Here is a 24,932-nt window from a genome sequence, read left to right as displayed (position 1 = left end):
CGCTATGAAGTAGGTCAGCTATGGCGGGACGACGAACCACGAATGCCACCGACCATACAAACTGCAATGTGTCGGTTAAGGAGTATCGAGAGAAAGATGGATCGGGATCCGGCATTCGCTGAGAGTTATAAGGAACAAATTGATAATTTATTAAAGAAAAAGTACGCCGTGCCACTGCAGGAGCCGCCAGATAGCAAGATAGCGTGGGTGTTGCCGCATTTTGCGGTAACTAATCCGAACAAACCGGGAAAGATAGGGCTAGTCTTCGACGCTGCGTGTCGCGTTCAAGGGAAATGCCTAAACGATTTTCTTTTGGAAGGACCGGATCTATTACAGTCAATTATAGGGATTCTCTTTCGGTTCCGCGAAGGGCAATTTGCAGTTGTGGCGGATCTACAGGAAATGTTCCTCCAAGTAAAAATAAGGGCCGAGGATCAACCGTCACAAATGTTCATTTGGAGAGGGGACCGCCGGACAGGGAATCCGCAATTTTACAAAATGACGAGCATGCTCTTTGGTGCAGCAAGCTCACCATTCCTGGCCCATAGCGTCAGAAATAGAAACGCTATAGACAACGCTGATGAGTTCCCGGATGCTGTGGAAGACATCACACGTAATCATTACATGGACGATTACGTAGCCAGCTACTCGGATGAGAAGGAACTCTTACATCGTGCTACGCAAGTTGCGTCGTCTCACGCCAAGGGAGGGTTCCAGTTACGAGGGTGGACTTCAAACAGTGTGAAGCTACTCCAGCAGATCCCGACGGAGTTACACGCAAGTACACCGGCACAGCTCGGCAAAGGCAAGGAAAATAAGATCCTCGGGATGTACTGGAACCCTGAAACTGACCGGTTGGGTTTCTACACAACAATGATAAGGGTACCGGCCGAAGTGAAGGAAATGATACAGACGCCTACGAAGAGGCAAATGTTATCGGCCGTGATGTCAGTATATGACCCGCTGGGGCTGTTAAGCCACTATACTATAACAGCAAAAGTTCAGCTGCAAAATCTGTGGGCCAAAAAGCTGGACTGGGACTCTCCACTGCCAGAAGAGGATAAGCGTGACTTCGAGGCCTGGCTGCGAGCTCTGGATAGCGTCGCGAAGCTCAGGATACCAAGATGCTATCTTTCAACGGGGGCAGTGGCGAGAAGGGAACTACACGTGTTCATGAACGCCAGCACCAAAGCATACGCATGCGTGGCGTACTGGCGGGTAGCCTCAAATGGCGGGGAGGCCCAAGTGAGCCTAATCGCGGCAAAAAGTAAGGTTGGGCCAACGAGGCAACTCAGCATACCACGCATGGAACTTCAGTCGGCGCTCATCGGGTCAAGGCTACAGCAGACCATCCGAGAGGAGCATCGTCTGACACCAGATCAGGTCATCAAGTGGACGGAAACCTGCCGCGCAATGTGTGGCCACGCAGGTGTACCCAGGACCGGATGGTGGAATACGATCTGCTGACGTTCAAATCCGAGGAGGCGTGTTCCGGAGGCCCGTCACAAAGTTGGCTGTCCTACCGTTGCAACAGGAGCAGTCGCAGGAGCGTCAGCGGGGGCAGACTGTTACGGACAGCATGGACCCCTACCGAGACGAATGCTCGGACGGTACAGACCCGGGCCGGAAAGAATTACCTAACGCGTAAAACTAGATAAAATAGCTATCGGGTGCCTAGCTATAGGATAGAAATAAGTTGACACAAGCACACTTTGTATGATTGACTTATCGGTCGATTGACTAGAAACAGGATAAAATTGTAGTCGCTATGAAAATAGTGTTTTGTGTCAGCTTGTTACGTGACGTCATCACCGCGGGTGAGCGGCCGGTGCGATCGCTGCGGAAGCCGGAAGCGTACTGAGCGGCGCGGGCCTCGGTGCGCGGTATTTATATGTTCGGGCCGAGGCGACCCAATTTCACCTGATTTCTCCCAAGTTAGGCTTTCCCCAGGAATCGTAGTGACCTGTATAGATAGAAAATAGGGTTAGCTATCCGTAGACACAAGCATTGTAAGCATTGGGCCTAGAATTATCGAGATATTAAGACTTAAAGTTATTTTTGTATGGAGTTGAACTATCGATAGAGATAATTCTTATATTTATGAATATTTTCAGCTGAAACTGAAACGTATAATAGGGTAGATCTTCGTAAATGCTTTCTAAAAAGGTACGGTTCATCACTGAAAACCTCAGGGTTCCCGAGATAAACCCGAAAAGGTGGTTAAATACGGGGAAAGTTCTACGCCCAATGCGAGAAAGAGATAGCACAAGAAAGAGAAGTCCACGTAACGAGGCCGTTCTCGAATTATCTGGAGTTACTTTCGAGACCTCGTATTCGCCCTATATAAGCAGGCGAGATACGGCCTGCGGACAGTGAGTTAGTACAGTCAGTTCAGTTCAGTTCAAGCGATCGGAAAACAAAAAGGAAAAGTGAGGAAAAAGTGAAAGTGCCCTAAAGTTGTGATCAGTATTAGTGGTAATAGTGGTTTTAGTGCTAGTTACGTGGACCGCTTAGTTATTTTACCTTAGTAAGTACTAGAATAACGTTATAGTGAAAGTGCCTATAGTGTTAGTGTTTAGTGCTTAAGTTTGGTGCCTAAGGTCTAGACTAAGTGTGTGCTAGTGCTAAATAAATAGGAATCTAATTAAGTGGTGTTTGTTTGACGCTCCAACTACGTCCCACCGTGGGAGGAATTGGATTTCCGAACCAGCAGGCTCCGTAAATAAATATTAAACTGAGTTATCGCTGAGAGCTGACTCCAGGGTGTCCTCTGGCGGTTACAATTAGTTACAGGAATATTATTATTTTATAATAGAAGAAAAAATGGAAAACTTCACCGCTTTGGGCAACATTCTATTTAATTCGCAACCGCCCCATTTTTCCATTTTTAATTTAATAAAATGTAATATCGCTTGCAGACGTCTCTGCTTAATACAAAAAATAATTTAGAAATAATTAACTTATAATATTGTTCAAAGGCAAAATTATTCCTTTAGGGAAATTTTAGAAGCTGAAGTATTGTGTTCTTTATTTTTAATACTAGTTATTAACCATGTTCTATACAACTATAGAAACACACCTACGTGTCAATTTGTACACTTCGTTATTATGAAACAATGTGTGTTAAATCATCCTTGCGTGTCCTCATTTAACCGGGTGTTTCCCGTTCAATAATAGTTTTTTATAATATGTTCTATGGAACATATTGCGATTGAATGAAATTCCTTCTAAAGGGTTTCAATAACGTTGCATAGGTAATAAAAAAAGGTCTCTTTTCAAAAACCTACACGTACTTTTTTGATTCGGGAAATGTTAATTAACAGTGACTAACGGTCCTCTAAAAACGTCAAATCAAAGCTGTATATGTGTATCATGTCTCACCAATTAATTCTCTTTCTTCCACAGTCCGGAAAGTACGGAGAAGGTTTCATCGGCTCGGCTCGCGGCCTCGCTGTCCATGTCCGAGCCAAAGGCGAGGACGGAGCACATGACCACACGGGGTGCACTTGGCCCCTTCTGTCAGTCGCTGCTCCGTTGAAACCACTGCCCGAGGAGCCGTGGATCGCAGTTATGAGGAGGGGCAGCTGTAACTTTGAGATTAAGGTGAGTATAGTCAGTAAGGTTTTTAGAGCTAAGCTTGACATACGCACAAAAGCAGTAGCACTGTCTATAGCAGTGTATTATCCTTCAGGCACATTAAGGCATATGCCTAGTTGCGTCAGGCATACCATTTCTGCATAAAACCATGCTTGGCGAACATTGCTTCTTCTACGAGTATCCTTTGTTCTAGCTGCATACATAAAGCGATGCGATGCGACCCATATACAATTTAACAATTTCACGAAGTCGCTGTTCTTCACCTGGGGTCGCTGCCGAATGCCAACACATGTCGCCTCATGTAACACATATCGCCAGATATGTCTAAATAAATAAATACTTATCGTGCAACTTTAGACTATGGTCTAGAAACTCTAGAATGTCTAGGTCTTTTTTTTAGTCGTCCTATAAAATTAGTTTTCTTACTCATGAGCATAGGTGACTCGTCAGAGTGACATCTATGACGTGATGACGTAGCTAATGTTTGTCACTGTGTCATATCACAGTATCCTCTTCTAATTATAGGTAGACTTGATCGATATTATAAGAAATCATAGATATCTTGCACAAGTTGTTCTCACTTTTTGCTGAGATAAATATACCAGCAAAGAGAACTAAGTGTTAAAATAAACACGCAACCTATTCAACTGTCGGATGTTGCGTCAACGGAACGATATATAAATCGTGTTTGCAACGCTCTTTTATCACTTATCTTTATGCAACATCAGTAGATAAACTCAACGCTTGCAACTTCGTTGGAGTGATGAGGTTCGTGATGGTGCATAGTGTCGATTACCTCAGTGTCGTTCCTGATACGATAATTGCCGTAGAAAACGGTAGTTCACGTGTATTCTGATCAAAAACACGATATACGGCAGCGGTTTAATTACCGTGTCTCCCTTAATTATATTTTATCCGCACTTTTATGATACAGCAATATTCTTAAGGTTTTCGTTTTAAGCATGTCAAATTTAAGACTCGTACATGGCAACGCCAAACTTCGACAGGAACAACGTTGGATTACTTGTAGACAACAAGCCTAGCCTAATGCACAAGTTTTAGTTAAAAAAAAAACTGATACAACAAATTTCGTTCCTGATTTTTTCCATCTGCCTATAGACAGACAAATGCCGAGATCGGTGAACGTAATACATTATGGCTTGTGAAATTGACAACAACTCAAGTCTCAGATTAAATTGAACAAATCAACACAACTTCATAAAATACGGTCCAGTACTATATGGTGTCAGCGGAATATGAGGCGAAACTGTAATTTGAATCATGGGCTGATTCAAATTATCAGACTATTTAAACTATGATACAACACATACCATGTCTCATCTTTTAATATTAAATAATGAGGCAGCTCACTTCTGTTTAAAAGCTTTTCGTAACCAATCTATGACTCACGTCACCAAGTTTTTTGTTCTTATATCGTAAATAGAACTCTTTAAACAAACATGTTTACACTGATTAATGCACCAATTCCTCGCAACTATCATGTATACATACCGTCATTGTGAGTGTAGTGACTCGCTTCCCACATTCCATAGCTAAATCCAGTTTTATTGTCTTACAGTTATTATTTCACAATCGGAAAAAATTTGATCGTGCCCGTATCACACCGTATTAACTATTTATCGACATGTCAGGCGATAATACTATATTGAATATCAATATATCCATCAATATATATTACACCAATCAATACAAATATATGTGGACCAATGTCCACAGCAAGTAAATAGATAGTTAATTTAACTGAAGGCGACATTCGGATGTCAACTGTAGCTGCATTACGTTGCTACATTACTGCAGTAGCGGCTGCAGCTGTATCGGTTAATTTCCTTGATGAAATGATCGATTGATTGAACGTCATAATCTCATGATCGCGCCAGGAATACGGCAGCGAACGTCACTTATTTTATCAAGCAAATTGACAGATACAGCGCCCGCGTCAAGGACGGTCAAGCAGTGATGTCGCAAGGGTAATGTTGTTGCAGTTTTTTTTTCTATCGATCCAACTTTTACCTTTTAAGGCTTTGCTCAGTCTGCCCTCGCAAGTAATAGTCTACTTTCCGCATGATTTTTTCTTAGCTTTTGTGCTCGATTCAAACATATTACTTTAGCCTCCTCTTAAGATCGACTTTTATGATCCGGCGTCTAGGCATTGCTAAACCTGTTATGCCACAACTATTGATATTAGAAGCAAATATACTAAATATATCGTATGATTTACGCACTTGCTTTTTTTTCAACCTAACAGTTATACCAAGTGATCGGTTACATTAGTATGGTACACATTAGACTAAGTTTTACCAAAACTAGACCTAAGCATTCAACTATATAAGCATATTAATGACGCATGCGGGATGTACCTACGCACACATTATAACAAGTGTCGCTGAACTTCCCTCATCGATAACGATAACACAATGATACAATTAGTCACACACTCAAGCCAACTATCACTGACCCTAACAATTGTATGAACTCTTATATCATGGACATATATCTACACAGACCACGCAGACGCATTTAAGATCGGTTGCACCAAACCGGGCGCATTCAATAAACTAGCGGACATTCTCAAATCCTTCCTCAAACATTCCACAATGCCTGAGAACTCGCCTCTTTAACCAATGTGTCCTCCACCATGACTTACGGTGCCAAGACATGGACATTGGACGCTCACTAAAATTCGCTGTAAAGTTCGCTGTGCATAAAATTCGAGTTGCGCAGAGAGCCGTTTAAAACGTCGCCCATTTTTTGTATAGGAAGTGTGGTTGGTACAAATAGCCCTTTTTTGCATATTCATACCATACCATGCTTTACAGAGTTTTTCAACGAATCTAGTGTTTTAGCCCTCATCAAGGCAAAAAGGCAATCTAGCGACCCCGCGCGATGTTTTAAAGTGGTGCTGTATATTCAATTAATAAGATTTACATTCAACTGACATTTTTGGCTGGCTACCAGGCCGAATAAGGGTACAGAATAAGTAATAGTGATAACGGTAGAAACTCAATTATGTTACTTTTTTTTTGTTTTGATGAATAAGTATTATCTAATATGATTGATGAGTAATCAGATAGCCACGTGCACTATTATAAACATCACTTAACGTGAACATACAGAGATTAACACGCCTGATTTTCGTACAAATCATACACAATTACACACTACATACGCTGTCTATTTCGAAATTAGGTATGCATCTGTGTTTGTAGAGTAAGTAAATAAGTATACAATTATACACAAGCTGATACGGAAAGTCATAGTTCTTTAGGGTCTGTTGGTATCTACATAATTTCTACCAGTTTGTGTTGATGAATAAATTAACGTCATAAGTTTTAATTAAATGTTTTATTTTTGATAAAATGCAGGTTGGATTGTAATGACGTTTTAGTAAATAATTAATTTCAGTCGGTGATCCATATTTCGGGAGTAACATTAACAGATTGATTTTAAAACAAGTATTTTATCATTTCTACTCGACGCAATAGTAGGTAGTTCATTTTGGTATCTGAACGTCATATTTAGAACCGAAATATGTAGATTATCTCCTAGATATAGATAAAACATTAAATAGACAATAAAGAAACAACATCGTGTTTTACACCAGTCAACCCGATAAGCGTTATCGATGTAATATTATTGGGAATAATACGTCTCATTTGTCTTCCGATATCGAAGATGGATCGTTTGATAAAGTACAATATGGCATTCCAGGGCTTTATAGGGAGCGTGAGTAATATCGCACTGATATTTATGTGTGGAAGGTAACGATTGCATTCTCTAGGCGCGTAAATTAAAATAATGCTGAGCCAAAATCAGGGTAAAAAAGCGAATATCGAATTTAAGCGACGTTTTTAAAATTTTAGAAGTACGTAAATAATCACCTTATTCATAAATCTTAGCAACCTCTTACAAACCTTTGTTAACTTTTGTCTCTTTCTAACAAACAGAAATGTTAAAATGACAGATATTGACAAACTATTATCAACGGTATGTTTTTGACAGACGTTTATGAATATCGCTATAAGCAGGATTACTTGAAATACAATAATAAAAATAAATATTATACGAAATTATTACACAAAATTGACTAAATCCCACACAGTAAGCTCAATAAGGCTTGTGTAGTGGGTACTTAGATAACAAAAAAATAAAAAATGTATAAATACTTAAATACATCGAAAACACCCATGACTCAGGACTCCGGGCGGATGAGCATCACACGAATAAATGCCCTTACCAGGATTTGAACCATCAGCTTCATAGGCAGGGTCACTACCGACCAGGCCAGACAGGTCGTCGCACTTTATTGCCTGTCTGTGGAAAACACAGGACTTTCGAGGCCGGGCTCATACGAATTGTACGAATTTATATTGCAGAAAAGATGCTTAAAAACTGTTTTTAGAATGTACATGGATGAATCGCTACGTGAAGTGTTTAGGGAGAAGCGCTTTTTGACCCTTACCGGTATTTATATATTAGAATTAAGCCTATTTGTAAAAAAACACCCTGAATATTTCACAATACGTTCATGCAAAGAAAATATCAGATCACAATATAAGTACAATATGGTACTTCCGCGAACTAGCACCTCAATATATAAAAAAAGTACGTTCATATCGGCTATTAATGTCTTCAACCATCTGCCAAACGAAATAAAAAGCCTCGAAGGAAATACTTTTAAAAGATGCTTAAAAAACTTTTTAATAGACAAAGTCTTCTATAATTTAAAAGAATTTTATAACTATGTAAACCTAAATGTATATTAAAATATAGTTTAAGATAAAATATTAAAACCTAGTTTAAGTTAAAAATAATTGTACACCCGAGAAGGGTAAAACTGTTGATACTCATCAAAAAATGTACCTAAGTCATATTCTTGTACCTACACAGTTTGCACAATAAATATTTCTGATTTCTGAATATTTGGGGGAGTAAGTACAATCGGCAAAAAAATTGTGTCTATAAAAATGTCTTTTTTTTTTGGCAGAAATAGATATTTATGTTATTTATACAAACTCCTTCTAATCCTTGCAATATCGTTTCAGGTACAGAACGCATGGCGCGCGAACGCGAGCGCGGTGCTCATATACAACGACAGGGACACCACCGTTTTGGAGAAAATGAAGCTGTCCACCGATAATGGACGTGAGTATTCATAGCATTGTTTAATAGGTTATTATTGAATGGACATAGATAAAAGAATGTCCCTTGCCAGTGCCTGTGCACGTGCGCGTTGTAATATACAGATCCTTATGAGAGACTACACACCGCGTGCGTAACGTGTGCGTGCGCGGCTCCAACATTTTAGCGCACGTGTACGTGCACGTCTACTCTCTGGCCTTTAGGAGAGGCTAGTAAATAGAGAAGTCTGGCAACGCCGCGAGAATCTTCATTGTATGTAGATAGCGCTAAAATAAAATAAAAATGGTAGATTACGCCAACTACAACACTGATGACACTGATGTAGGTGTTGTGTGGAAATTGTAAGTCTTCTATCTTTATAAAATTACATTCTGGTATTAGTGAGAAGATAATGTGAGCAAAATGAGGAATAATTTATTAGCAAGGAATTAACGATGTGTCCCAGACGGCGGCGTGCGTGACCCCTAAACCGCTATTAAGGGCGGATTCATCCGACCGCTTTTCACGGACTGTTTAATCTCACTCATGTATCATAATATCATTCTGTAGAGAACTGACTAACATCAGCGAAAACCGGCTTTAAGGCAAACATTTTAAGAACCATAAACGAATAATTTTATAATGATAATAATGGATTATACCCTACTCATAGGTAACAAAAACAATAATATTTCCTAGACAATTTAAATATACAGTCAGCATACCTATAGATGTGCTATACCTACGCGTGCGCCCGTGAGGGACAGAACATACGCAATGCAACAAATTTTAAAACACGTTTTAACATTCCTGACAACACACCAAAAACAATCTACGTAATTTGATCGGGTTATTTGTTGCCCACCATAAACCATACTAACGGTGGGGAATAAAAAAATTGTGGGGAGTAAAAAGGTGGGGAACAAACAACAATAGCGCTTTCTCTGCTACTCCTACTGAAATATACACAAGACTAGTTCGGTCATTTCCCCCACCACTCATGCCCTGATCCAGTTATACTATAATGTTTTTCACATTAGCTTGGGTTCTGTGACAGCTGTCATCTCAATACGATTTAGCATTTTAATCAGTGAGAGAATGTGGGTCAAATAGCCATATCTCATTGTAGGAGTTTTGTCCTGTGTCAAAAGATGACAGTAAATTTAGTAGACTACAAAATTTACTTTGACAATACGCCTATATACTCAATTCTCTTTGATATAGAGACGTGTATCTTTTTGTTAAGTTATTAGAGAATGGTAGACACTTTTGACGCGTAATTTGATGACAGTACCTACAAGAGTCAAGATATAAAGTAACATACACCTATAATTATGTTTACATTATATCTCTGTATGGCGAGCGACGAAGGCCGCCCACCTTCATTGTTTAAGGGCTGGCCATCGAGATATGGTTCGATATGGCCATGATATGGTACCTATAACTACAAGTACTTATAAGTATGGTTAAATGTTCACAAGTCATGAAATCACGATAGATTACTCGTATATAAGATATAGCTTTTGTGCATTTTGTCCTATATTCTATAACCCATATTAATTTAATTATACCTTGCTACTTAACAAACAAATTAGTGACAAGGAGGCGTACTCAAATTATAATACAGGTTATTAATCTGAGTATAACCTGTTAGTGTCAAAAGTGACTTTTGACAAATGTATACACTGTGACTGTAAATCAGAATATTCAGAATACGCCTCAAGTGCAAAGAAAATACGTAGTTTTATAACTCGCTGTTTTATAAATTCCGTTAATTTCAGGGTATGTCTAAGTACATTTAAGGAAACTTTTTTTGTTGTTAATAAAACCGAGTTTCTTGCCGGTCCCATATTGGGATACCCTCCTACAATTTAGGAGGGATTTAAATCTTCTCGGGACAGAGGTGTAGGGTTAGAGCCGGCGTAGCTTTATTTCATGTTCATAAGCACATTGTAATATGCCTACTTGGAAAATAAACTATCTTTATCTTTAAAAGCAATTAGTAGCGTTGTTGTAACACGGTCATTATATTTAAATCCAGCAAACAATTGAAAATGATGACAGACCAATGGCATTTCGAATATCGTTCGTCCGAGACAGTAAGTATCTACTTGGGTTTAGTAGCAAATGTATAAACTCATACTAAACACTAACCAATATGTAAAGAGGCTCTAAGGCAAGTGTACACGCTCGTAGGGACCGTATCAGATAAAAATAAAATATTGATTATATCCAAAATAGAGTTAATTAGAATACCGGCTTTTGGAAAAACACCGTGTAATTTCCGCAAAATCTTATTAAGTTAATGTGTACCTAGGTTAGAACAGATAGATAGGAAAGAATATTACGTCATATCTCACTTACTTATTTGACAAGTTGATACGAATTCTATTCCGGCGCAGATGGAAAAACGGCCGAAATTGAGAGCTTGAATTATGGCCTTCCTGTGTCTGACACATAATTAAATGAAAAAACGAGAAAAGGAAGGAAAAGGAAAAGTTGTGCTTTTTATACTCGTAGAGATGTAAATCCACTCGTTAATTATGAAAGACTGAGTCTCCTACGTCTCGATGTCCTTTTAAATGGGCAAAATCAAATTGAATATGACATTTGTCGTAATTAAACAAGGTTCTATATTGAAACCTGCAATAAGTTTTGGATAAAAATTAAGTTTTTGGTACAAATTTTTGTCGTTGACTGTACTTTTCTTACCATAGGCAACTAATACTCAACGAGACAATTCTAAAAACCACAAATACAATTAAGTTACGTTGTTTGATCACAGAGTTCCTACTGCCTCCTGTCTCCATCATCACATCAGCTCGATGGTACCATATATCGCACTGTCACCCGTCTTACATATGTATGCAAATTTTCAGCACAATCGGAAATCGGGACGTGGGTCACGTTTAGCTTCCAAGATTTGACCCACAAACAAACATACAGACAGACTAACATGGCAAGTTAAATAAAAGCTAAATGCCAAGATTCATTTTTGCAAGCTTTTATTTGGATCGTCACACAACATTGCCGGAGTGCCCGACGTTAGCCAACTTGCGCTCACGCTCGTCTATAAAACATTCTCCAATCCGTAACTTTCTGGTCAGGTTTACCATTGGTCCGGAAATTCAGTAGCTTGCCTTAATTGGGGTTTTAAAAATGTACAGGTATGTTCTTAAACTTATTGTGGCAGGGGAATCCCCAAATTATTGTAACAAAATAAAGTGTCTGGGAAAAATATCGATTGGAGATTTCCTCCTCCTCCTGCCCGCGACTTCTGATGGGACTGATGGTTGATAAAATTTACCATAAGTCCTTTTCCGTGCCACATCAACTCATATCAGAATTGACCGAAGCATTAGCGAAGGTCTCCGTTTTTATATTACGTCGGTGGCAAACAAACATACGGTCCGCCTGATGGTAAGCAGTATCCGTAGCCTATGTACGCCTGCAACTCCAGAGGACTCCATTTTGACTCTGGTATTTTGCTTTCGTATGTCATGTTCTCTTCTACAGGTTGCCATTCTTATCCGATACTCGTCAAATTTTGTGACCAGATTCTATGATTAAATACATTTTTTGTCGATCCAGTTTTTTTATTTTTTTTCAAAATGCGAAAATTAAGGGAAAGAGGACTTAAGCGCCAATACCTGGCGCTTAAGATCATTGTGAGTTCATTGTGTTAACGACTCGAAGAACTAAGTATTTTCACTTTTACATTTCCTAGCTTAACGCGATAGGCTGCGGGCCAGGAGCATATATTGTCAGTCATCGCCTCCCGGCTGATACTTTGTCAGATGATAGTTTAGATGCTGTTTTTAATTTAAAAAACCGTCAGCCGTTTGTATCGCGGTGGAAAGACCGTCAGCTGTAAAATGAACCTGTAAAAAATACGCGTAATATGTTTAAATTGTGTAATCCGTTTATGGCGTTCCAGACGTTTCAACTGATGAAATGCTACATGCAAAGTTTCATGATTTGTTATTGCTATCATATAAAGGTAAGGCTTATTTTGTACACGTTCATGCGATCAGCTGACGTTCTTACCACCGCGATATAACCGGCTGACGATTTTTTTAACTAACATTAGCATCTAAACTATCATCTAATAATGTATCAAACGGGAGGCGTTGACAATTTTTTATACGTGTTTCGGTGGCTGTCATTCCTCAACCCACCAACGGAGCGGCAGCTGGCGTCCACGAGGGTTCATCGTACATAGCCGTTAATCACTATACGAGTTTTCGCCCGGGAGGCGATTGGTCAAGGAAAATCTGTTCTTGGCTCGCGGTCTACGAGACCTACAGCTCACAGAGCCACTAGGATAAATTGTTGTCTATTTTAAAGCGCTTTTACTTTCCCGCGGTAAATGCAACCTGTAACGTATTCATTGAGTTAGCGATTACTTCCCGGCTGAATGCCTCGCTGAGTTAATGGGGCCTCATATGGCTTATTGGGTCGGTGTATAATCTAATATTGTTGGGAAGTGTGTCGTAGTCGTACGTTGTCAATGATATTATATAACTATAGATAGGTTATAGGTACTTTTTTTGAATACTACGTCGATGGCAAACAAACATACGGCCCGCCTGATGGTAAGCAGTCTCCGTAGCCTATGTACGCCTGCAACTCTAGCGGAGTTACATGCGCGTTGCCGACCCTAACCCCACCCCCCTCGTTGAGCTCTGGCAACCTTACTCACCGGCAGGAACACAACACTATGAGTAGGGTCAAGTGTTATTTGGCTGCGGTTTTCTGTAAGGTGGAGGTACTTCCCCGGTTGGGCTCTGCTCTAGATCTGGAATGACATCTGCTGTGCTGTGCCCTACCACACAAGGCGAGATGACATTCACATTGCCCATACCTGTCTTTTGGACGTCGTTTAAGGACATACCCGGGTCGGGTCGGGTGGGTCTGTATGACGATTATATATTTGGGTACAATAATCTCACTCAGCTGTAAACTTTTCATAAGAACGAACTTAAGAAACAGGAACCCTACTTCTATATCATAAAAAAAACATAAATTACCATACCTGTCTGACTTAATTACATCGATTAAAACCTGATTCAACAATCGAACAGATAAAGTAAAGCCGTTGCTACTTTTTATCGATCAGCTGACTTCCACGTCACCGAATGAGGAAATACCGATCGATTTGCATAGATCTGTAGTTACCGGTGGTTCCGTGATTTTTTCGGCTTCCTTATGGCGACAAATTGTCGATGGTGTTTAAAATTAGTCGATGTGATAATTGTTGCAAACTTGCCTATCGATCAAGTTATGATAAAATGAGGAATGTTTTATTATAATACTTATAATCATGTTTTATCACGCAATTTACGCTACATAACTAGTATAGTATAGTATAGATGTCTGTATAATATGTGGTAATATCATTTGTGTACCATTGTAAATAATGTTATTAATGTCCAAAATTGTAAATAGTTTTTCAAACTTACTTATAGTTGTCTTTTTTTCTGAATTATTTTTCTCACTGCACCCACATTCGAGAATTTCTGTTTTGCCCTATGGTTGACTGGTAGAGAATGCCTTAAGGCATTAAGTCCGCCATTTGTACTTATTTTTTTTGTGCAATAAAGTTTAAATAAATAAATAAATATAGATCTGAAATAATGTAAGGGCCATATCACACTGAGCGCGCAACATCGCCTCGCGTTACGATTTTGCCGCAAGCGCGCAACGTATTTTCAAAGAATCCTAGTATCTTATACGCAGCGAAATCGTTGCGCGCTCGCGGCGAACCCGTTGCGCGACTTGCGCGCTTGCCGCTCTAGTTAGTCATTCGAAAACATTAATAGATTGTAAGTAAATATGAAATAAAGATACAGTCTTAATCTATCCGCAACAGGCTTTGCAATTTTCCTTTATGCTAATGATTATAATATAAAGTAATATAAAAAGGCCCACCCCGAATCGTATCCCGCCCAAAAGTCCCCGTCACACTAGCAGCGTATCCACGCTGTAACCAACGGAAACCCCTGCACCAGATACGACCCGGGGCGTGTATCGTAGTCCCTATCCCTAAGCCGGCGACCCACTGATTACCAGTTCGCCGGAAGATCTGCCTGTCAGTTACTCGCGATTGTCAGCTTTTGCGAATAACTGACAAGCCGATATCGTCCGGCAAACTGGTGATCAGTGGGCACCTTTATAAAGGCTTTAACCTTCGTTCCTCAGGGTCCCGCAGTCGCCACTATAATTGGTATAAATAAATTTGAAGCAACTTAACACATTCACTGCCAGACAAAAAACTAGCGCACTACCCCAGAAACCGGTGGTCTATAGCTGCGTACAAAACAACCCGCCCAGCGGGTTGTCCGGCATCTTAACAAAGTTCACGAGCGCCCACCAGGTGGGTTCCCGGCAGTGAATGTGTTAAGGTTTTTACAATTGAATAATATCACATTCATTTGAAACTGTCAACGATGTAACGGTAAAAGTGAATGGAAAGTGCATTTATTGCGTACAGACTATTTCCTAGCCTTCTGCATGATACGTACGTTTGCTTCGATAATATTACAGTTACACTCAACTACTTACAATTCTACATTGTATGAATTCGTATAATCATTTCACTATAATAATTTAATGTTAACGTGAATGCATTTGTTTTAGGTGCATGCTTGTTACTCATTAACTTAGAAATAGCTGATCTAATTTGGATGGACACTTTTTACCCCAGGCAATGTAAATTTAAGCAGAAAATACGATTACTTCTTTTTTGGGCGTGTAGGCTATTGTGTTTCAATGCTGCGCAAAAGTCTTCCCTTATTTAGGCCTCTCGCCGCTTAGTGAGGTCGTCCCGTCATCTTCAACAGGATCTGCTTCTGCCCCTGTCTACCTTGAACTAAAAAGTACTAGAATTCTTCTTCAACCTAGCGTTTTCCCGGCCTAGCGCCAGGGTCCACTTTCCTTCGTAATCTTCTCCACTTTGCCCGGTCTTCGGCATCCTCAGGTGTGAGATTGTTCTCTCCCATGTCCGCTGTCACGACATCCAGCGAGCGCTTCTTAGGCATACCGCGGCCGCGTGATCTAGGGCCTAAAAAGTACTAGACTACAAAAATAAAATACGCTAAGTCAAGTAAAATTAAACGTAACATTTAGATTATTTAGAACAACAACATTATTATGATGTTGTAAGCGAGAGAAGTCCGTATAATGTAGGCAGTATCGTAAAAACGAATACGGGGCAGAAGTTATCCTGCCAAGCATTCCTTAGGTAAACAAGCAGTAACTTGCAGGAGATGAGATTTGCTGCTGATATTGAAAAAAGTGCTTAGAGCATACTTACTTCACTGGCTCAATGACCCAAAAAGGGTCTTGGCCTCAAACAAAAGAGAACGAAACTGTCCTATTCTAAGCCACTTCATGCCAGTTGGGTACTCCGAGTGCAGATAGGTATTTTAGGGCTTCGTCTCTCCATCGGTATCTGGGACGCCCAGGCGGAAGTTTTCCATCCGGATGCCCGACATACGCTCTTCTCACAGCTCGATCCTCTTCCATCCTCTCTGAGTGGCCGTGGGTGACCGAGGCAGCAGAGTCTTGTGGTTTTAATGTCCCCAATTATATTGGGCACCAGTGGCACCACAAACTATTGCTCCCTGTTCTTCCTGCGTCTCCAACTTTCATCTTCATCTCTAATAGGTCCTACAATCTGCCGCCAGATTTTCCTCTTACCCTCTTCTTTCTGAGTCAGAACGTAGAGCATAAGACTAAGATTTTACAAAGGACTGTACTTAATTAACGCATAATTAAATATGTACTTAACTATATGATGATGACTAACAACTATTATCATTCGCAGCTGCGTTAATTATGTTGGTGGTTATAGTATAGTAAAACGTTGATTGTGGACATAATTGTTTGATTGTTTCTATAATATGTATTATGTACATTATTTACATAACTAGTAGCGCCATTAAAGTGCATGGTATTTTTATGACTTATAAGTTAATATGTACCTATTGTAGGTACCTATATGTGTAGTTATTTGTATATATATAATGTTTTCTTTGTTTATATTATAAGAATCCTATGTAGGTGCTTTTCACAATTTTCTTAGGGACCTAGTTAATAAAAATACGATATATTCCTTGTAGATAATATTACCTATGTGTATAATGTTTTCGTAATCAGTACTAGCAAAAGGTATAATCGGAATTACCTAATTTGATCGTTTCTAACATAAGTTCATTTAAATGTCGTCCTTACTGTTAAGACTATAAAATTCAAATTCAAACTTTTGCGTCCCTGCTTATTACACCTTCAACCGAAATAACACACTCAAGCCACAAGAAGATATTGTCAAATATCTATTAATAACTACGTGTCTCGTCCATAATTCTCTAAATTAAGGTCGATGTTACAAAGCAACATTATTAACTGACCATTGATGGACCTTATGACCCTGCAATAGGGTCTACGAACGGTCAGGTAACAGTATTCTTGATGGTACATCTGGCTGCATCTGATAGCGGTCGACCTTGTACCAGCCCACGCGAGAGAAAGTCGACGGCCCTTTGCCAACTTAGTACTTGTGTGCAAGTACTGCCGGGCTTATTTAGAGTACGTACTGCGTTTATAATAGTAGTGTGCCTTGGGCAAATCACGAAGCGAGCAGAACAGAAAAAGCGGGCAACAGGCTAAGCAGTGATCCCATTAAGGGCCAGTTGTACCAAGCGTTTATTATAAATCTAGTTTTCCGTTGACATATACAGTAAAGTGTTTTGAATTCTGTGCAACTTCGTAGACACTTCGTATGTCACAGTGACAATCAATAAGAAAGCCGTTAGGGATCTCATATTATTGTCGCTGTAACAAGATACATTCGACGTCAAAGATATGTTTACACCTTTGCATCTTACTAGTTACTAATAAGAAAAACTGTAAACATATTTTTGACGTCGACTGTACGAAGGCCCAGCAATCATTGCTGGCCCTGTCGCACTCTCGGAGTTGGTCAAATATACTCGTAGATACCCACCAGAGAGCTCTTTTAGTCGAGACTTGTGCGGCTTTTAAACCGCAACACCGGTTGAAACCTCAGCTCGACTTATCTACGAAGCGTTAGGTGTTTAATATTTACCAATAGCTCTTCGGCGAAGGAAAACCGTGAGGATACCGGACCAGAACCTTTTGAGTAGGGAACTGAGATCTGCAGTGGCTTTCCTAATAAAAACTTACTTACTAAACGTTTACATACGCCAATTCTTGGGTGATCCTGAGTTAGATAAATGTTTTATCAACATTTTACAAGTCCGCCTAAAATGGTAATAAAATACAAATGACTGTATTTGGAAATTTATTTTAGAGATTAATTTGACATTTAAACGACATTTTTAAACCTTGCATGGCTTGCTGGTTTGTTTACCTTTCTACGTACGTCCCTATATTACAAGCTTTAAGGTCACGAACAACCCCAGACTTTGCTGTGCGTAAACAAGCACGAATTACTAATTTAACCTAACGTACCAAGCCCTGGAACTGAACGTCCAAATCCTATACAAATGCCATTGCAGTTATGTCCTTTTATAATTAGGGGCCAGCACGTGTGTGTCGGCATACACTGGATCAGGTTACCTTGACAATGAAACCCTAGCTCAACGTACCTTCTAACCGCCAACTAACCTTTAAACTCATTTTGAAACTCTACTTTAGTCCATCAGAATAAAGCTGAAATTTACTGCATATTCTGAGCTTAGTTACGATGTTTCTAAAGTGAACCTAGGTTTAAAAGCATGGTTTGCATGGCTACGCCATCGGTGAACTTAGACTTATCGTTATTGAATTATCGCCTTGTTAGGGACACGTGAGTACACATGTGGTTTTGAAAGGTGAAGTAGGTGACCGAAGCCTGCTAGGTGTAGGCAATCGTTCGCGCCTCGGCCACGAAACCCTCGGTGTGTGGCTCCTGGGGTTAGGGCTTTTGTGTATGATAGCATAAATATTGGCGTTTGAAAATATAGTTAAATAATTTGTAACGCTATTCTCTATGGTAATTTCAACGATGTGCAAGCGACTTAATTTCACGTTTTATACTTGTTTTTTTAGCATTAGAAAGAACTTCGCAGAAGTAAGCTTGTGGTTAGAAATCGGGCACTTTTTGCGGCAAAAATTTGAAGTAGGTTATAAATATTGTATTTGATAATGTCATTCTTAATTCTTATTAACAATTAAAAACCTGATAAAAACTACCCGCTTACTTCTGTGGAGTTCTTTCTAATGCTAAAATAATAAACTTCGTTTTTTTAGCATTAGGTAATTTGGTTTTATGTCTCAGATAAAATTACAGTTCAATTGACCTGATTTATGAAATCGATCAGCCAAATTTATAACAAAAAATATGTATGGGTAGATTTAACTGTACTCGTATTTTTACAAGCTTTTACGAGTATTTAGTTTCACGTGTCCCTTTGTCTGTCGGTCTGTAATCAAATCATGCAAGTTAAATTTGATCCACTTCCCGGTTTCTGATTGAGCTGAAAATTTGCATAATGACAATGCAATATTATGGTACCATCGAGCTGATCTGATGATGGAGACAAGAGGTGCACATAGGAACTCTGTGATAAAACAACGCAACCTAATTGTGTTTGGGGTTTTTAAAATTGGCTTGATGAGTATTAGTGGCATGTGGAAAGAAAAGTACAGTCAGCGATAAAAGCTTGTACCAAAAATGATTTTTTTGCCAAAAACTTATTATTAGGTATGTATGTATCTGGGATTTACAAACATTAGGAACCTACATTGAAAATTGAAACGCTGCTGAAGTCACAAGTTGGTCTGATGCTGTCAAGAGGGTGGTTGGCGGCAACATGCAGTGTGTGTCCCATTGGCTTATGACCGCACAATGTGGAGACGGAAAATACATGGTCGCGATCCTCAGCAATGAGGGACCGGGGAAGAAGATGAAGTGACGCTGTAATTTAACTCAATATGGTGCAACAATACGATTCGAAGGACCATAAAAAAATTAGATGTTAACTAAGTCATTCGTGTTCTAAATAAATAAGGCGTAATAAAACGAACGTCTGAACAAATACTTTAAAGTAAATACCGAGTTTGTTTGCCCAAGCGTATGCAATTTCAGAACATTCTCGATTGCATTTGTTTGTATTAAAATACTATCTTTTCACCTTTATCATCTGTGTATCGGTAGATAGGTACGCAATCAATTCTAGTTCTGTTAATATCATTAATAATCATCACTTACGTACTTAGCAGTGGCGGATCGTTCAAAGAACTCGATTCCCACCGGTTTGTCTAATTTCAGCCCGTTGAGTACTTTCACGATCGGCTCATGGAAAAAAGGAAAGCAAAGTTAGCTCCGGGTTCCCTACGAATATTTGTGACGCGCCGCCACTGGTACTTAGGTACGTGGGTACCTACTTGTTAAACATATGACGTCATGTTGAAAACAACATAATAAAAATGTATTTAATACATTTTAAGTTTATTAACCTTACCTTACCTTACTTACTAGCGCTCTTGCTATGTAATAAGTACATATATTACACAGCGAGTGCTAGTAAGTAAAGTAAGGTAAAAATCACACACACACACACACACACACACACATAGGGTAAATACATAATATTTAATATATCAATCTAAGTGCCGTACAGTCGAGTTCATAAATATGTATACATTTTTTCGGCTTAATCTATTGCAATAAGGTGCAAAAATGTATACATATTTATGAACTCGACTGTACATCTTCAGGCGGGACTTCAACAGCGGCTGAAGCACAATCACATTTTTATGCCAAACAACTATGTAAGTGACGGGCACAGTAACAAATGATTTTGCCTGTGAGAGCCGTACGCTGTGGTGCGCTAGCCAATTATTATCTCCTAATACAGCATACACGTACTTTACTTTGTCATTATATTCATTCGCGCCAGAATTTTGTACATTTACATTCGTGTTGATGTCTATAATAGGAACGTCTTCGATATCCAGAGTACTTATAAAAGATAAAATGGATTCTTGTAACACTTACAAGGTATTATTTTTCAGTTTTGTGTTTCTTATTTTCTTCAACCTACAACTTGGTGCTGCGGAGGAGCGGGACTTCCTGATACATGTATAATATACTTATTAGGAAGTCCCAACCTTTTACCATACTGTGTAACATTTATTAATGTAATAAATATTTTTCCTTTTTTTACATTTTTCAATATGTTTTATTTATGTAAGTAGACATACGTAAGTATTTAACATACAACAAAAGTACTTAACATACAACAAGCCAAAGCATTACAACTATTACATGTGTAAATAAAATGAAACACTAATAAAACCAATAGTACATTGCGGTTTAAAGAAAATAGACCTGTAAAATAAGAAAATTAGAAATTTTCATTAAAAAAATGTATTTCATGTAATTTACACACACAGAAACCACACCACACCACATAACACCACATTTAACACATCAAAAGTTGAGAAATGAATAGATACAGTTATTTATTTAAAATGTATTGCAAAAAAAAAGATGTACTAATGGCGGTCTTAATGCCTAATGGCGGTCTCTGTCAACCATCGAGCTAAATGTGCAAAAATGGCGCAAGGAGAAAAATAAGAAAATATTTAAGTATAAGATTTTATTACTCTCTTACATTTCTCAGCTTATAACTCCATAAATTTTTCTTTGACGTCACATTTGACGTTATTACATAAACTTACTTCTTAAAGACATTAGTGACGCGAGTCGTAGGCAAATTGAATTACTTATGCATGCGCGCCTGATCTTGTTTGCAACGTCTGATGTTAAATAGGTCATGCTAGTCTTCCTAGGTATTCAGGGGTCTTGGGTTCTAAAGAAGTTAATGAAGTTATGTTGCCTTAAATAACAAGAAGCCCTCGCTTCTTGCTATTTTAAATCTCTTGAGAGTGTAAAGGAGCACTAAGACTTTTCGTATATCTCAGAAGAGAGGCTCCATTCAAAGTTCTTTACAAGTCTGTTTGAGCGCAGTCCATAGAGATAAAATTTATTCTTGTGTCCTATGTATTATGTAGATCCCATAACATATCACACAAAATAAAAACTCCTACTCAACCCTTACCTACAGTTGTGTGCAATATAATAGAAGTATATAAGAAAATGTAAATTAAGGGAAACTATACTTGATATTGTTTCAAAATTAACTGTAACCTTTAAGGTGACAGTCCATTTCCAACTGCAGCTGCACTACCGTTGCGACATTACTGGTGCGACATTACTGCAGCGGCCGACTGCTGCTGTTTGCGGCGTGCAGTCGCGGCAGCGTTCGTCAGTTGATTGCCAAAGTCAATGAATAATGTCACTGTCAGACGTATAAATAAAATTACTAATTTACTTATTTGTATTTTTTACGAGAAGAAGTAAGTGACGATAATGCTACATGGTACACGAAAACGAAAAACAGTTTGCCTTTCTACAAAAGTCACATACAGTCGAAGGCAGCTACGCAATATTATTAAAAAACCAGATATTGTTGGTGATCGTTTGTTTGCCGATTAAATGAATAACAATTTAACTTCAAATTGAAGAAATACAACCAAATTACTCAAATTAAATGAATGCAGAGGAGAAATATTTCTTCACTTAAGGTAAGTTAACATTTTGAAATTATCTTCCCCATCCTCTTGACTAAATGCGTGACCACTGCACACAGCAACCCGACGAGAGCGGGACTCATGTTGCTCGTGATGGATACGGTATGCGCACTTGATCCACTTGCATCACGTGATGCAGCCAAATCCAGCCGGTGGTGTCTGCACGTTTTTAGTGGCCTAGTACCGCCTGGATGTAGAAGTCTGCGATAAACGTCCCCTCAAAAAGTTAGGTAGGCTCTTTTATCCCGGGTTTACTTTATTTTTGCAAAGGGATTCGTGGGCTTCGGAGATGGCGATGCGACAAAATAAATTCTCAAATGCAGTCGTTCAGTGTTAGCAAAATATTACACATTTATCTTTCTGAGTTTTCATATTAAACCAATCTTTCATTAGTTACCTAAAAGTAAAGAATAAACGAATAAATTGATTTGTAAGAGCTATAATTACGCAATTTACACTTAATATTGTCCAGTTTCCTATTTCAAACTAAAGCACAAATATAAATCTTATAATCGCTCTTGTGTTGCAGGTGTCCATGGGTGACGGCACTCGTGGTCGTGGCAGATACAGTGTATGACTAGACCATATAAAACTTGATGGGCGAGACAAGAAATCCTTTATGAAGAAAGCTATTTACGTTAGCCAAGGGGCTGATAGAAAGAATATTTAATAAATTAATTGGAATAATAAATATTTTCCTCGTGATGGTGTGATAAAATAAATTCGTGTTGCGCTCTGTAGCAAAGTTTGTTTAACCCTCATGCCTTGAAGTCCCCGCAACTGTCAATACAATTTTATTTTAAAACCGCTGTCGCTTCTCTTGTGGTTCAATTTTGTAATTTTTCTTACGTTTGAGTATCCATATGCTACCATGAGGTGTTAAACAACAACTTTGCCTTTTGTATTTCTAGGTAATACAACTGAATTATTGCTTCTTTTATCTCAAAAATGGCTTTGAAATGACAAAGTGAGAAAGTGTCACGATATTATACACCGTGGGCTGGTAAAACCTGATAGTTTTAAAGTTGTATTCTTAATCGCATTTAGAGGCTAAAATATCATACAAATTTTCTGTAATCGGTCTTCTTTCAGAGATAATGGCAATTCTTGCGAAAATTTGTTTCTGCTATAACTTTGTGAAAAACGCCTTTTTCGCTGCGGCGCTGCCTTTATGTGACTTGGTTTAGTCATACCTTCTGACAAACATTACTCAACTAAAAAGAACACTCGCAATTTTGATCTATAGATGAATTAAGAAAACTTTACATCTTCGTTGTAATGTTTTTTTTTCGCCAAGATGTAGAAAGAAATAACGTGCTGTGTGCAGAAAATGGCTTTTAAATCGGCTAAAAAAAACAGAACATTTTTTTTCCGAATTTTACTAAACTATTTTTGATCCTCAGGAATGCGTGGTTAAGATCTGTCGGATTTTACCAACCCACGGTGTATATAATATGATATTACGACACTTTCACATTTTATCACGCCAAATTCACTGTGCCACGGTACTGTCAGCGAGAATTCAGTAATTAATCCTGTTAAATATAAGCGTCACTGAAACTCCTAAGCACGCCTCCAACTCCAGAAGTGATACATGCGCGTTGCCGACCCTTTAAAAACCTGTACACTTCTTTTTTCAAGAACCCCTACTGTAGACCTTCAGAAAAACCTCGGCAGGGAGCTCATACTAAAGCCGGAGCGCCCGCGGGAGGAAATTCCTCTTAAGCCGCACAGTGCGCGACCATTGTTGCCACTAAAAAATGTAATCTACTGTGGTTTCGTAGTATCCTAACACAAATATAGAGGATACAGAGTAAGCTATTTCATTCAAAACATTTTCTCAGTCAAAATTTGGAAAAAGAGAGAAAGAGGAAAGAGAGAGGAAATTGCATACGACCACTCCGTTCAGTATTAGAATCATCATAGAAATATTATGTTGTCACATTTTTATGCTATGTGTACATGATTGTACGATAATGGTTAGCATACCTACATCGATCTTATTCTAACACATAAGTGCGTCCTGTAATTTAGTAGTAGTAGTAGTAAAACTTTTTATTGTACAAAAATGAACACAAAACAGGAAAAAAACACTCATCATTAATACAAAGGCGAACTAGTTTTCCAGTTTTTTCACTATTATTAGTTACCTGATAAATTCATTAAATAAACAGTTCTTTCCTTTTTTCGTAGTTTTCCGAGAACAGCTATAAGCTCGAAAGGGCAAGAACGATAGAGAGCCAAATATACGATTTTCAAATTAAGATTTTCAAGGTAGGCAAAATGAATTTATCAGGAAACATTAAACAAAAACAATAAGAGCAACGCCAAGATACAGAGGAACTACCGCGAAACACAGAAACTATCGGGGTTGTTTATCCGCGGGTGTAATAAACTCCTTATATTGTAGTGGTTATATCCTCTTTGCTTAGAGCTACTAATATCTGTGACCAAAGACATTTCTGTAAAGATTTGACGTGCGGTTTGCAGTTGCGGTCGTATGTACACGAAACACTAAAAATCACCATGCTACGTGCAGTCGGTCTTGTCATCATTTTACTATGGAATTTGAC

The 24,932-nt window shown here is 38.8% G+C and overlaps 1 protein-coding gene and 1 long non-coding RNA gene across 3 annotated transcripts in view; both read left to right on the top strand.

Annotated features, from left to right (window-relative positions):
- The window catches only part of LOC133525077 (E3 ubiquitin-protein ligase goliath-like), a 70,819-nt gene that overhangs the window by 30,588 nt on the left and 15,299 nt on the right, over positions 1-24,932 (top strand). For both annotated transcript variants that reach the window (XM_061861309.1, XM_061861308.1), the window contains exons 2-3: positions 3,406-3,603; positions 8,661-8,760. In XM_061861309.1, the coding sequence (XP_061717293.1) occupies positions 3,571-3,603; positions 8,661-8,760 (133 nt within the window). In that variant the 5' untranslated portion in view covers positions 3,406-3,570. The remainder of the gene's footprint in view (positions 1-3,405; positions 3,604-8,660; positions 8,761-24,932) is intronic.
- On the top strand, positions 21,913-23,399 carry LOC133525078 (uncharacterized). The gene is made up of 2 exons (XR_009800514.1): positions 21,913-22,353; positions 22,889-23,399. It is a non-coding gene; the product is annotated as an uncharacterized LOC133525078 (long non-coding RNA).

The sequence above is a fragment of the Cydia pomonella genome, chromosome 14 (assembly GCF_033807575.1).
Source record: "Cydia pomonella isolate Wapato2018A chromosome 14, ilCydPomo1, whole genome shotgun sequence".
In the NCBI taxonomy this organism is placed as follows: Eukaryota; Metazoa; Arthropoda; class Insecta; order Lepidoptera; family Tortricidae; genus Cydia; species Cydia pomonella.
This window is presented reverse-complemented; position numbering and strand designations above follow the sequence as displayed.